Here is a 15,396-nt window from a genome sequence, read left to right on the forward strand (position 1 = left end):
TGTTTTTTTTCAAAAACTAAATAATATTCTTTTCTTTTTTACCCCACCAGCCACTTCTGTGGCAGCTGCTCCACAGGCAGCGCTGAGACCAAAGCCAGTGCACGCTTCATCAGCTCCGCCTGCGTAAACATCATTTGGATAAATGTATTTTACTGAAGTACTTTTGAATATTGGCATTGAGATAGGAAAAGTGCTTCAGGGCTATTTTTCTCCCTCGGGGTGTCTGCACTGTGACAGAAGAAAATTGCACTTGACTCAGTTGTTTTGCCTGAAAATACCGCTGTTATTTCTTTTATTTCTGTGAGAGTAAATCAACAGAACCTTCTTGTCTAGCTCCAGTCTTCACACTGCACAGTTTTACAATCCTGGGTTTTCACACCACCAAACACTTCAGGTGAAGTCAAGCTGTTTAACATTGTAATAAATGAACATAGAGACTTAGAAAGTCTTTATGTTTGTTGAGTTTTAAACATTAGCAACATTGGCCAGCAAATAAATAAGACAGTCAAGCCACACTAGAGCAGAAGGTTTGATTTTAGGTTCACCTTCTATGCCTTTAAACCATTGAAACGCCCAGAGATGAACATTAATGAATAAAACAAGAAGTGACAACCGCTGTTTTGGAAATTAGATTGCGCTTGTTTTCGGCTCTAACAAAGCTTAGCTAATGATGCAGCATCCAGCTGAGAGACCGCAGGACTGAGGGCAGTTTCTCTGCAGCATCACTTCATAATTGGCATAAATTTGGTTGGTGCTGCAGCTTTAACAACAAGGGAACGGCACACATGGTTGTTTTTCTCTATTCAGAAAAATAACCTTGATCAGGACACATCACATCACTTTAAGATGACTGGAATTATATGTTTACAATGGCCTTGATAGCCACTAGTGTACCCCTGAAATGCAAACCAACTGTTACAGCTACACTTCCAACTACTAGGGTTCTTACCATCATTAGTTCCCTCTGGAAGGATTTCCTGTCCTTGTTCTCACCATTCGTACACTCCTCCTTGAGTTTTTCCAGCACTGACGCAACCTTTTCTGGTTCATTGTCCAGTTCTGTCCGGCAAAAATAATCCAATGACACATTACCGAACCCAAGGGCTTCTGCAAACGCCCTCCAGTTTCCTACGTTCTCCATCAAAACAGTCCTCACAGTTGCGTAGATGTATGTGAGAAATTTGCAAGGCTTCAGGATTTGCTCCAACAGCATAGTGGTGGTCAGGTCTGGCCCACACCAATAAATGGGCTTGACTTTACCTAGGACCAAAACATTCTTGGCGTGAACAAGGCCCAGTTTTCCCTGGTAATATCCAATGTACCATTCCTTGGTCCTCAGCTGCCCTCGCAGTTTGATCTTCTCCTCGCTCAGCAGTGCAATAATGTCCCCTTTTTTGTACTCCAACAAATAGGTGCTTTTGTGCTGCCTGATCACCGTTTTGATCAACTTTCCAAATTTCAGGTTAGTTATGCAGCGGTCCTGAAACTTTGGGAACTTGGATGTGACAGCGAGAGGTGACAGGACAATCTTATCCACCTCCTTTTTTTTCAAGAACCTTCTCTGACCGGTAGTCCTTGAACCTGTTTTTGGAGGAGGCTGTGGTGTTTGGACACAGAACTGGGTGATAATGCAGTCGAGGGCGTCTTTGACTTGAACCCTGAGGGTAAAATCTGAGATGTTGTTGGGGGTGAGCGATGTTATCATGTACAACAGCCTGCTGACCTTACCCAGTTTAACCTGAAATCCCCGGATCATCCCAGCACCTTCGTTTACCTTTACCTGGTAGTTGGACATGTTGGAGTACAATCCCACCTGGAGGTCCTGAGGGTATCCCAGTAAAAACTGATGCTTCCCCCATAGCTGGAGGGCCACTGGTGGATTTGAAGTGACCTGTCGTCCCGCTTCACCTACCAGCAAGGTCTTAGGTGCGCAGTCATGCCCAAACATAGCTACGACTGTCTTGAAAGAAGGGTGGATGTGCTTGGGTCCATACACACCCAGAGTGACTTTTCTTTGCACATGATCCCAAACTGATGTGTTATGGCTGAGGTACCGTGACTGGACCACAACAGCCAAATACATGCAGGGCTCCAGGTTGTCCAACTGAACTTGGACTGTATCTTTATAGATGTAAGCATTAGGCATTGGCATGTAAGGGCCTTCTTTACAGTCACTACGAACACAGAGCAGTGCAGTATTAGTACAACTGTCTTTCTTCACTGTCACTGAAACCTTCATCTCCAGCGTGATGAAAGACTTTGTTTCCATGTTGCTAAGCTTAATCTCCACAATAGGGCTAACGGAGGAGCAGTGATCAGTGTTGAGTTCCAGTGGAGGGTCTAGTAGGGCTTTCAAGGAGATCTGCTGGTGGTCTCCCTGGCTAACATGACCCTCAGGAATGTGTACATTGATATTGGTGTCTGGAAGTTGAACAACTCCCCCATTAGTGTCCAACATGCACACAATGTTAGTCTCTATTGGCTGTGTCTGGCCCCACCCAGGACTTTGGCCCAAAGAGTGGAGGTCATGACAAGACCTAGCAAGCTTCCTGTGGTTTAACCAAGCAGCCCTAAAATCCTCCCTACTTTGAAACTGCTCTGGGGAGGGAGCCTTCAGACCTGTGAAAAATCCAGAAGACGGTAATGTTGGATTGGATTGTGCCTGAAGAACAGACAGTTCGGACAGACTGTGAGAACGTTTACTCCTGAAAAAGGGATTATCCCTGTGGAGGTTGGCTCCACACTGGTTTGGGCTGGTGGGGATGGTGCTGTTAACATGGCAGCTGCTGAAGCCACTGACTGTGCTGGTGTTAAAGGCGGAGAAAGAGGATGGCGATGCCACAGCGTCAAACAGATTAGGATCTGTTGAGTTCCTTAGTCCAATGTCTTTGAAGGTTTGTTGTGATGTGCAGCTAAAAGGGTTGTTGTTGTGAATCAGTGACGTCCTTCCTGTCCACTCTCCTAAACCCCCAAATTCCTTTGAGCCATCCTCGTACCCCTCTCCAAGACTGTCAATCATTCCACTGTCGCTTAGTGAAGAGTTTCTAAAGTTGATTGGTTGAACGTAGGCAGCTGGGATGTAGCCCATCTCTGTGTTGTTGTGGGCGTACCACCACTCTCCCCCTGATGTGTCCAAAACATACAGGTGGTCACCTTTGGAAAACTTAAGGGTGGTGAAGCTGCTGGGGCAATAATCCTTTATGGCAACAACTTCCTGTGCCGTTCCATAGGAGAAGGAAGTGTCCAACCTTAAGGCACTAGGAGAAGGCACTGGAAAAAAACACACCAAATTAACAATTCTCTTCATTTTATCTCCTTATAACTATAACAAGTTTATCTGAATAAAATCAGCAGTTTCTTATGACAATCATCAGTTCAAACGTTAAATCATTGCACTGACCTTTGACATCATTGAGGGTGGCTCCAGTGCCAACCTCACCGAGCTCGATGAGAGTCCCCTCGGACTTACAACGAGGCAGGATGTGGTTGTTGTTGGTTACTTTAACGATTCGATGTGCAGCCATGGCTGGTGCTGGTCGCTCGCTCACTTGAAGTTTTTCATCTAGGAGAACGATAAATACTTAGAGCTTCGTCATGGTAAAGCAGCTAATTTTCAAACTCATCTGCTTTCATGTGTTCAGTTGATGCTACACGTTGTGGAAAACTGAATTTTTAGGTCAGTAAGCAGCTGGACAACTGTACAGGTCCAGAGTCCAGCAACATGCAGATGGCATATAATGTAGTCAAAAATGTCCCTGCTGTTTTCTTGAGGCAGCTGGGTTTGAAGGGTGCGTTAGGAAATAAAGCTCAGATCTTAGCTTTTTTTTAAATCAATGCAGAGAGCTCAAAGGAGGAGGGAAACTCTTCAGGGTGAAAGAAATTGAAATGGAAAACTCTGATCTGAAAGTGATGCAAGACGGTGTTAACTATGAAGGTCAGGGAGATGCATGGGGAGATGAATAAATCTGGCACTTTTTAAAATAATCTTAACAAATTTTGCATAAATAAAATGTTAAAAGCTAAAAAAAAAAACGCTGTCGCCCTCAGTGACGGGAATCACGCTCCTTGTCCTAAAGGATGTGACAACAGAAGGGACATTTCCATTTGCACACTAACAAGGCCATTTTAATCTGATTAAAAGTCTGCCTGAAGGAGCTGTCGTGTAATTACCTTTTACCAATCACTAATATTTAGGCTGAAATCCCGATCAGACCTCTGTGATGTGTCTGTTTAACCCTGGAAGACACTTTATCACCAAACCACAACATAACGATCTGTAACCCACACACCGTACATGATCTACTAAGAGATATTCAGTGGCTGGACTCCTCCTTCAGTATCCTTCTGTTATATTCAGTTAACAGGTTCCTGTCTGAGTTCAAAAAGTTTTACCAACACAGCAAAAGTTTTTTTTTTTTTTTTCACAGTAAATCTCCTCTGAAATGACATTTTGTTTCAACCCTCCCTGTTTTCTGATGTTTCACAGTAAAGCCTCCCCCCTCCCCCCTCCTCTTTGTCTCCTTCCTCCTTCTTGGAAAGTGGGCACTTAGCAAACAGCAACAGTGGGTCTGCAATCAATACCACGGCAGCAGACAAAGACGCAGCCTGCTCCCAGTTTGATTATCGTACAGATTTGATCCTCATTAAATGCAGCAGGAGGTGGAGACAGCTCTGACATGAGCAGGAGGGAAAGAAGGTAGAACAAGAGAGTGGAAGATGGTGCTGCCTGCAGCAGAGAGAAGTCTGGCTGCTCCTAAACGACTTCTGCAGAAGAACACCTTCTTGAAGTTGTGTGGAAAGGACACCACATAAGCACTTTATAAAAACTCCAATTAAAAAACTAGGGCTGCAGGAAGCACTGACAGCATTTCCCCACGCATGTCAGATATTAGTTGACGTGACTCGACCCAGTTCCGGGCTGTCTACCCTGAAATAAAGGTCCCCTGATACACAACACTACGGATGTGTGCGCTTGTCTCTAGCGAACCTGTTTTTCATTAAAATACAACTCTAAAATTATCTTAGTTACAAGAAGGAGCCCTGGAAGGCTAGTCTAGACCAGGTGCCTTACACCTTTGGCTGAAATAAAACCAGAAAACACAAAACATTCTTCATGCTTTACTGACAACTCCAAGCAGAAATGAACAGATTTCTGTGGCCTTTTTTCTTATATATACAACCTTTTTCTGGCAGAAACTATAACTGTGCCACTATTATAGTTTTCTATTGTGTATTTTTCCCACACTCGTACAACATTTGGTATAGCCTTTAACTTTAATTGACTTTTAATTTAACTATGAGCCTGAGAAAATCGAATCAAAGGGTGGGGAGAGTCCAAAAAGAGATTTTAGTTTGATGAGTAACAATCTGCTGAGGAGCTCGTGGGTTTTCCATTCACAGCATTTAAACCACGGATGCGTCTTTAGCCCAGAGGTGCATTTACATCAGAGAGTCAGTAAAATTATTAGCTTAATTCAGTCAGCGCTGACAGGGTGGAGAGGAGGGATAACATAGGGGAGCTGAAAGTTTAATTATCAGAGAGTGGGCTTGTTCTAATCCCTGGATAAATGACTCCATAATAACTATAATAACCAAGCAGCAGCCACAGGAGCACGGAGAGTTCATCGGTTCCTTTTCTTGTTTTTGTCTCATAAGGTTTTAAAGGGTAAAGAAGGGGACGAGTTGATGGAGCCCAGTCGAAAACGTATGGTGCATTATCCTTCCTCCAGAGAATCAGTGGACTAATTTAATAATTCCTATTACAAAACTTTGATGATTTGTTTCCGTAGCTCTAAAATCAGGTATTTAAATGGGAGTAACTGTGGAGACGAGAATAAAGGTGACACAGGTTTGTTTTATCCCCTATCCTTTAAATATAAAGATATACTGACAGAACATCATAAAAACTCCTTGAGGAACCTTTGAGGACTTTTATGACTCTGTCCCTTTTTATGGTCTTTATCTGAAGAAAAAACTTCAGCAAACTGCCAATGTACTGTCAAATAATAAAGTTTATACTGGCACAACTGCTAAGCCTCAGCTACAGATGTGAGATAAAACATTCTGAACCGATATTGTGGCTTTTTTTTCTAAAGTGGAAATGTCTCCAGCTTTATTAAAATCAAAAACGATTTACATTTGAATGCAGAGCACTTAGAGGCCACAGTAGTGTAGGCAGTTCTGAAGGTACAGACTTTTACCTAGCTGTACTGTATCTCATAACGTAATATGTAGACTGTTATTATTAATATTTTATTCACTTTCACTTTAGAAACTGAAATAAATGATGTGAACACTGCAAGCTGCCCTAATGGAGAATAAGCTTTTAGTTTGTCCTCAATCCACTCCATTACAACAGATTAACAACACATTTTGAAGAAGAAACATTTGCCCTGTCAAAAAACTAAAAACGTTTAAAAAAAAAAAAAAAGCCAAAATGCGAGTGTCAAATTACTGCATTTAGTGTTGTACCAGAAACAACTTGCTGCCCTGAAGCTGACCCATTGTCCAACTCTAGAATGCCTTTCCCGCCGTCTGAGCACTAACATCATTCCTTGAACTGTCAGCAGCTGACAATTTCCTCTCAGAACAGAGCTGGAGGAGGAGGAGGCTCTAAACCCCGGCACTTATCTGCCTCATTTACCCGTAAATTTATCCTGAGGAAGGAGAAGGTTGGATTGGAGGAGAGAGTCTGATTGTTTTGGAGGAATTTCCTCCAGTCATGACCTCGAGGCACACTTGACCAAATGCCAAGTGGTCAATTTTATCTCCATTTAATTTGTCTGCTGATCAGTCATCAGCAGGTCTGCAAGGAATAGGAAAATGTCAAACATCCCAAAAATAAAAAACCTGCAGCAGTGTAATAAAATGTGTTTTCTATAACACTGGGTGGGTCCAGGTCCTGGCCTGAGGCAAAAAAAAGGGTAATATATCTCATATATTACACATTTCATGTCATTTTGGCACACTTATATCTACATTTTAGTTATGTATATGAGGTTATCTGTTGTGACTAAGGTTTGAGTGGCGCTTTGGCCCAGAGACAATGTCTCTGTCATTGGTGTGGAACCCCAGGGTTCACCTCCTGGGCAAGTTCAAATCCCAGCTAGGGCGGTTGGTACCTTCCAGTGGACTCACCAGGAAGGTTCAGGGGGGCTGGTACGGTGCAGTGTGATTTGGGTGGTGGGCATGGAGACTGCTGCCCCCACGACCTGGTAACGGATAAGCGGTTGAAAATGGATGGATGGAATAATATGAATATGATGGTAATAGGTCTTGCATCAAAGTTGGTAATTTATTTTTGATTTCCAACCATTGACATCAACGGTCACTTCTGTTTTGATCACTTAATTCTTTAGTGGCCTAGTTATTGATTTGCCTTTTTTTTCTTTGCTGGATGAATAAGTTGAAATCTGACCAGGAGCCTTCTGCATGACAAGGAGGAATACAAGCACCTGCCATTCTAAAAACAAATGTACCTTTCAGTCATAGTATATTTGCTGTGGGTGCATTCACAGCTGTTCCCTGTATGTATCCCATCTTTTTTGCCTGTGACATTTTATTAAACAGAGCATTATGGGAACAGCTGTGTGTATGAGTTTCCACCTCTGACTGAGGCTGATCACATGCTGTTTATTCAGCTTTACAATCAAAGTGGGAGCTCAGGGTAACGGCCATAATCAGTACGATATTGCTGATGACTTTGGTTTCCTTTATAGTCTATTAAAGGTTTATGGAGTTTCTCAAACTTTTATATGGCCATTTACTGTTCAATATGTCAAAACTTGGTGATTAATGCTAAAATAAATTGTTCTTCTCTCTGTTTACTACAGTTTCTGAGACACTTAGTGACTTTGAAAAACCAGAAAGTTCCAAAAATATGTCTTGAAAAATGTGTGAAAACAAAAAAGTCTCATGCAACTGTTGACGGTTGTCTCGCTTTGTCAACCTAAAAACCTTTGGTTGGTGTCAATGTCAACCAGTTACAGGCGGATCTCGGTTTACGACGTTACGTAGCCACACCTCCTCCATATAAATGAATGAAGAGAATCTTGTTCCATCATTCATGGTGATACGCCACATATTTTTTACCTCTCATTACGGCTCACAAGCATTTTTGTAGTCAGTGCTGTCAGTGTTAAATTTCAAGGTTTTGTCAGACCAAAGAGTCGAGGGCAATAAAGACTCCAACAGCACACTTTCTGTGTGGTCTTCATTGCTGTTTGCTACACAGGTTTTCCTACATGTGCGATATGTATGAAAATCAGAGTTACGTCGTTGCTAGGGACAGAACCCCGGCGTAGGTTGAGGACCCCCTGTAATGAATTCATCACATGTGAACCTGCCCACGTCTGTATAAAAACACACGATACATTTTATTTGCATTAAGTCCAAAATAGAGACTACGACATGATGAGTATTTACATGATGATGTTCTAGGTTACAGAACTGCAGCCCGGTGGTTGAGTGCGTTTGTACAGCTGTGGTCTGTGTGGACGACTAGTCTATCACAGCTGCATGAAATCTCATGCATACAGATCAAAGTAAGGTGTCGTATTTGTCAGTTTGTGCAGTAGTGCAATTCTCAAATGCATGCTGCGTGTGTCTGTGTGTGTGTCGTGCTGAGTGGCCGTTCAAAACTAGAGAGCACCTTCACGTCGAGCTTGAAAACGATGACATGCTAATTTTCAGGGCTCAGCCCAGGGGTGGTAATGAACTGGTATGTATGGGTTTGTGTGTATATGTGTTTTTGTGTGTGTATGTGTGGCTGCTCAGTGTCACTTTCATGTCAGGGGAGTGGGAGATTAGGAGTTAAAATGTAAAAAAAAAAAAAAGAGCGATAAGGGAACAGAGTGGAATGGAAGGAAGAGTTGCTTCAAATGTTTGAAAGATTAGCATGAGAGCCACGAGGTAAGAAAAAGGAAATTAGTAGAAGACCTGCAAAATGACAAGCCATAGTGAAGGAGCATAAAAAAACAGAAGAAAGGAAGAAGGACAACACCGGCAACATTATTCAACCGCTCATTTAGACAAACACAATCATAACATGTTACTAATACCTGGAGGACACAGCAGGCCATCAGTCCACAGTTTGAACGCATACACAGGTCTTGAAGCGTGATTGCTGAGAATGTCATCAACTGTCGCAGTCATTGATTAGTCAAGTGTTTGTTACAGTTCCTTGAGTGACAGCAGTTTTTGTCAGTAGTTCTCCTATGTTGTTGAAACCATGTTGAGACCCATTTATTTATTCTTCTATTAAGAATCAGCTGTTTATCGTTACATAGTCAGACTGAAGTGTATTCTGAAATGCCACTGTGTTAAACCCTGTTAATGCTGGGCTTCAGTTGGTTTTTATGGGACAGCACAGAGTCGGCTCTAGCCATTTGGGTGCTCTAGGCCAAAATATGGTCAGCCGTCCTCTGTAATCCCCCATTTTAAGGCCACCATCTCCTGGAGGACGTAGACCACGACGACCGCCTGTGTGGCATATACAAAGAGTTTGCTCTGAGGCAGTACTTGGATATTTTATTTGCCACCGCAAGAGCTAGACTGTTATTGGATAAATCAAGAAATGTCACTTTCAATGACAAGTAGAGCTCTCTGCCTAATGATTGGACAATCTCTTTAAAAGTTGACAGCATGTTTGACAAATGTATGCGTAGGTAACTTCTCTGTGTTGTTTTTGTTACATCTAGAAATTAACTGTGGACTATTGTGTGGTGTTTGCTTGTCAATATGGGACAACTCTTATTTTTAAATTGACTATAAATATAAATTATAGTCCGTTTTCGTCTGGTATGGTGATCATGTGTCCTTGTTATAAGTTTTCTTCATTTAAATAATTGTTTACTTTTATTGCGGAGAGCAGAATGTGTATTTCATTAACCTGGTCAACAAAAAGCTTCCCCACAGGCCAACCATCCACCACTGACAAATACAGTAAACTACAAGGCCATGGACCAAGTGCAATACCTCCATTGACCACCAGGGGTCCGTGGACCCACACTGAAAAACCAAGTTACAGTATTCAATTTATAAAGGACTTTAAGTTGTACCACTGCCTTTATATCATAGACCAAGGCACCACTATTCTATTTACAGCACCCCCTTGAGGTAGCGCAGGAGACAACGACATTGTCTGTATTTACAAACATTAACCACAAAGTGTCATCATACGCTACCTTTAATAAAAAGACCCAGAGACAGGGAAACAGGATTATCAGATTATCAGGTGACCTTATTGGCTCACGGACACGCAAAAACCAGTGTGCATTTCTTCTTAGGCCCACGTGACAGTGTCAACTTATCATCTCCAGTCATTTCACCTCCATCTGCTGCTGCAGAGCTGCGCGTTCTTCATAATTAATTAATTATTCAGAAAACATGAAGGTATAAAGACAGAGCTCACCTATCGCGCATCAATACTGGGGAGATGCTATAAAATATTCAGATTTAAATCAAAAGTAAACATTTTTTAATGACCAAGTCTTGAATTATACAGTACGTTCAACTAGGGGCGTAAAATACACTGAGGAATGATAACAGAACACTCCAGACCAATAGCTACTAGAAACATTGTTAAATAGTAGTATCACGGTGATGTGAGTAAAGCCGAATTTCCCTCCTGATATCGCTCTTTGAAATGAATAAAATGTCTTCTGGGATAATTGGTTTAAAAACGTAATTAAACGTTGTGAATTTAAAATTACCTTAATTGAGACTGACCTCTCGTTGGGTGGAAGCCAGAACCCTCAGAATAATGGGGTGAAGATGCGTCCAATCGTCACTTCTTCATGCTCTTCTCGCTTTTTCCTTGAGTCATTTGCCCCTTACACAATATAACACTTCAAAATTATATTTGAAGTGAGCGGAAACAAAAGAAGAGGAAACAAGTTTTTACGGTGAGAAGAGAAAGGAGGAGTAAATGAAGATGATCCTTCTCTAAGGACTCGCTGCCTTCTGAGCGGAGGACTCAGGGAGAGACCGAGGTGGATTAGAGTCTGTGACGTCACAGAGGGCGGGATTGTATAAACGCACCGCCCATTTATAATAAAAACGAAATCACCGGACTATTAAAGAATCGATTAATCATTAACCTTGACAATATCATATAATCGAATGTCTATACGAGAGAATTGACGAGTTCGTCTTAGTTTGTTGGTCTTTGTTTTTTAAATGTTTTGTTTATATCAAAACATAATTTTAATCTCACTAGAGAAGAAGTATTTTGTCAAAGTCTACTTGCACTATTGGAAACATTTTTTGGATTATTAAATCAGGGTTTGAAGTTGTTCTTACAATAATTACCCATAATTCCTGCTATTGTTGATTGAACATGACCATTAGTTGACATGGGAGCAGGGGACAATGGCCCAGCACATGGTTTTCTGCTCCAAAAATACAAAATAAAATGACAAATACACAAAGATAAACCTGACTGTGAAAAGTACTCTTAGCTCTCTTTCAGCTGCTACTGTAAGTTGTCTTTGTTATTCGTATTTTTGACCTCTTCCTGTATCATATTTTGGCTCACTATTTTTTGATTGGCATGTAAGGATATACGACACTTTTTTTCTTGCCTGTATTTGTCTGTGGAGATTTAGTTTTTACTTTACTTCATTAAAAAAATCCACATTATTTTAATATAAAGACTCCTGCAGTACATCATGTGCAGCATTGGGGAGTGGCTGCTGAATCACCAGTTTGTGTTTGTGAATCTGGTTAATTCTGGTTTTTGTTTATACGTTGCACAATGTAGAAGAGAAAAAACAACACGTTTTGTTTTTTTGTTTTTGTTTAATTTTTTAACCCGTGGAAACCAAGTATTGTGTAAGTCGATCCAAGTATTGTTCTCCTCCCTCACCTTGTTGCTCCTCTTTCTCCTGGTCTCCTCCTGCTGAGTACTGTTTCAACACTACTCCCTCTAGAACTCATTCAAAACAGGAAACAATAAGGACACAGCAGGTTAGGTACAGTATGAAAGAGAACGCTACACAAACAATAGCACCTAAAACTACAATGTCATCATTTTTACCACATACAGTATACAGTTGCTATAAATAGTCTTTGTGTTAATGACATTACAGAACTTTAGCTCTTTAAATATGTTTCACAAAGTCACGTGAGCCTGCATTTGTCGAGTCGCCGTGGATTCAGATGTTGTGTGAATGGCTCTGAGTTCATTCAGAATTTCATTATTTAACAGCAGTCAGCTGGGATCCCCGCGGTCAGTGTAATAAAGAGTGGAATAACAGGAAGAGCTGCTAGCTCTTTCAAGAAAAGGACAAGAAATGAATGCACGGATACAAAACTCAAATCTTATTGGTCATTGTGTCTCAGGCAAAACCACATGAACGTACAGTTCACACCTATTTTCTAGTTCCACAGCAGAGAGCAACTGCTGTTCCTTGGAACGGTTTTGACCTTTGTTTCTTTTCACTGCATCAGTTTGACAGAGTGACTCAAGTGTTTCTTGCCCCGTCCGCCTTTAAAGTATGCACCGTCAGCTGTTGACCTTTAAAGAAAAAACCCATCCTGCTAAATATGAAACTAGCCAAAATACCAGCACTACACTCTCGACCCGGGTCATGGTCGTACTTTCTGCACTTATCAGAGGCTGAAGCTGTTTCTCCTCCATCTCGTAACTTCTCATTACATTTTCCAGCTCACGCGAGTTAAAACGATTTAGGTTTAGAGTTCCTTGTTTTCATCCTCACAATAATGAATGAGAATTTTGGTGTCTTGAAGTGTAGACCTTTCAAAGATCTAAACTGGGGAACCCTACATTCTAAAACATTTTTCAGCTTCTACAGCTGAGAGTTGGACTACCAACCCTCTCACCTTTGACCTATTGCACATTTAAAACTGCACTTGACAGAACAATGTGTCTGTTTTTGTGAGGTCTGTCTGTTTCCCTTCAGTTTTTCTGTGTGGAGGTAATCACCTGTGTCTCTGTCATCAGTCTCACTGGTGTCACCTGGTGGCCTGGGTATATATACCTGTGTCCCTCAGGGGGTCATTGTTGGGTCATTGTGGTGTTTGGTGTAGTTGGTCATGGTGTGTCATGTGATGTTGTGGTCCATGTGCCACTGCTCTGTTCCTGCTTGGAGGTTATAGTTCAGAGTCTAGAGTTTGATGCTGCTGAGCTCCTGTTGTTCCTGCCTGGTCCTGTATCCAGTCAGGTTTTGTTTTTAGGATTTTGAATAAACTGCTGCACCTGATCCATGTCTCTCTAGTTGCAATTGGGTCGAGCCTTATTCCCAACATTCCATATGTTCAGGTCATATGGGCATTATTAAACATGTTGCCTTTATATGTAAAGTTGTGGCTTTTTTCCATCAACCTGGTTGGGATGTAGAAGAACGGTCCATGGCAGAAAAGGTTTCGGAAACTGCTGGGGTAAATCATAAGTGGAGGTCTTTTTCTGTTGTGTATGTTGTTGGCTTTTTTTCTAAGTAATGATCCACATCCACATTTGATCATAAGTAGTGATCAAATGTGGATGTTTATTGGTTATGTCCAGTGTTAATTCTGCATTAGATGAAGACGCTAGTGGTATTGCTAATAAAAAATGAATAGACCTTAATTTGCTCTACTAATGTAGACACAGACTAGACAACCAAGCACCAAGACCCCACATGAATCAAAATCCCAAATGAACCCATGCTGAGATGTAGCTGTATAAAAGTGGCATGAACATGTCTGACACCAGAAAAACATTTTCACACCCAAAATCTGAAAATACAGCAGTTCCAGCATGTCTCTCCTTGGAGTTTTCAGTCTCGTTTCCAACACAACACTTTCAGATGACTTGAAGCTAGATCCTGAGAGGAATCGATAACAAAACCGGAGCACACGGGAAAATCAACTTTGATCAGCTCCACTGAGGAGAACAGATTTTTACCTCCACAGAAAAGATACCAAATAGTGCTGGAGAGCCACACGCTTTAAGCCTTCATGCCTGAGGGAGCTTTAAAAAAAATGCTGCAGTCACACTTTGCAACAAGGCAGCTAATGAGACAAAGAGGCAACAGCTGGAGTGGAGAGAAGAAGCTGCTTGTTCTCCAGCTGAGATTAATAAGCTCTGTCCTAATTAAATTTATAAAAGTGCAGCACTGTTTCTAATCTGCATTAACATGTAATTAAACGGGTCCCAGTTCTGTAGCCTCTGTTGTATGAAGCTGAAATTCACACCACTTAAACTTTTCAACCATGAAAGTGAACCTCCTCTCGCCTGGCCTGTGGGTGGCGCTCAGGTTTTTATTTCGGTGAATTGGGTTTTTCCACTGGATATAAGCAACTGAAGGAATTGTTTGGGTCTGTTTAAGGTGAGTGACCACTGCCAGAAACAGCTTTGTTTTCCTGTGAAGCTCTTCAGTTTAACCAGGATGTACAAAATGCTAATTTACGGTTCATTTTGAAAAACTAACCACACATTTCAGAGCCCAAATCCTTGGCTCTAATTATTAAAATATCAGTCAGTTTATTAGCCACAGTATGCTGGGCTAAGCTAATCCTGCTAACACGTCTGTGTCACCTCTTCTGGTCTTTAGTGAAACCTACTGATTGATGTTTCACTAATACGTTTTCACGTCTAAAGAGCGTCCTGTTATAGAAGGCACACACAGAGAGGTTGAAGCACAGCTCAGTGACTGGGAGGTTTTGTAAGAGGATGGTACCACTGTATGTCTTCAAGGTCTAACCCTGAAGTGAGTAACACACTGGACCTCCTGAAGGATTTCCTGGAAACCCCAGTCACAACTTCACCTTTATGTCCACGCTCTGAGAGTGTGATCAACGCTGCGGCGGCTTCACACCAGTGAAAGCTGTGTGATTTGTCCCTGCACCACGCTTGTATTTTTCTATTTAGCAGTGTCAGAGTGAGCGGCAGAGAGGATATATTCCTGCAGGGCAGTCGGGTGTGTTTGTGATCAGTGAGGGGCTCAGAGGTGCCAAAGTCACCCTGGGATTTTACAGGAAAACAATGATTTTTAGGGGAACGTTCATTTCGACGCCTCACATCGGGAATAGAACAGAGACCGCACAATTAACAAGAATAAACTGATTTAAAATGTACATATTTAAACTGCCTCTACACCATCAGATATTTCAGGTAGTCTCTCCAATTTAAAGAGCCATAATTGACATTTCTTATAACTTGACTGTGAATCTGGAAGTTTAAAGACATTAAATGACACTAGATGTTTTTTTTGAAAATGGAAGTCCCATCTTGCAATTGGCGTCAAAGTGTAGCATTAAAAATTCAGTAGTGCCTTTGTTGCTACTAGCCTGAAATCTGTCGCTTATTTCCCCTCTAGCTTGGTTAATTACATACCAACAATAAACACAAGTGGATCACTGGATTCACTGGATTCTCTTTTTTCCCAGAACAAC

The 15,396-nt window shown here is 41.6% G+C and overlaps 1 protein-coding gene across 2 annotated transcripts in view; it reads right to left on the reverse strand.

The window, feature by feature from the left end:
- Positions 1-11,464, reverse strand: part of LOC103389526 (SH3 domain-binding protein 4-A-like) — an 18,594-nt gene extending 7,130 nt beyond the window's left edge. Inside the window, exons 1-3 of one of the 2 annotated variants that reach the window (XM_008324968.3) lie at positions 10,729-11,464; positions 3,401-3,562; positions 950-3,270 (exon numbers count right to left, since the gene is read on the reverse strand). In XM_008324968.3, the coding sequence (XP_008323190.1) occupies positions 950-3,270; positions 3,401-3,524 (2,445 nt within the window). In that variant the 5' untranslated portion in view covers positions 3,525-3,562; positions 10,729-11,464. Of the gene's footprint in view, positions 1-949; positions 3,271-3,400; positions 3,563-10,712 lie in introns of both variants that reach the window. The other variant, XM_008324967.3, reaches the window with a different exon arrangement.
- Between the last annotated feature and the right edge of the window lie 3,932 nt (positions 11,465-15,396).

This window comes from Cynoglossus semilaevis, chromosome 14 (assembly GCF_000523025.1).
Source record: "Cynoglossus semilaevis isolate Cse_v1.0 chromosome 14, Cse_v1.0, whole genome shotgun sequence".
Taxonomy (NCBI): Eukaryota; Metazoa; Chordata; class Actinopteri; order Pleuronectiformes; family Cynoglossidae; genus Cynoglossus; species Cynoglossus semilaevis.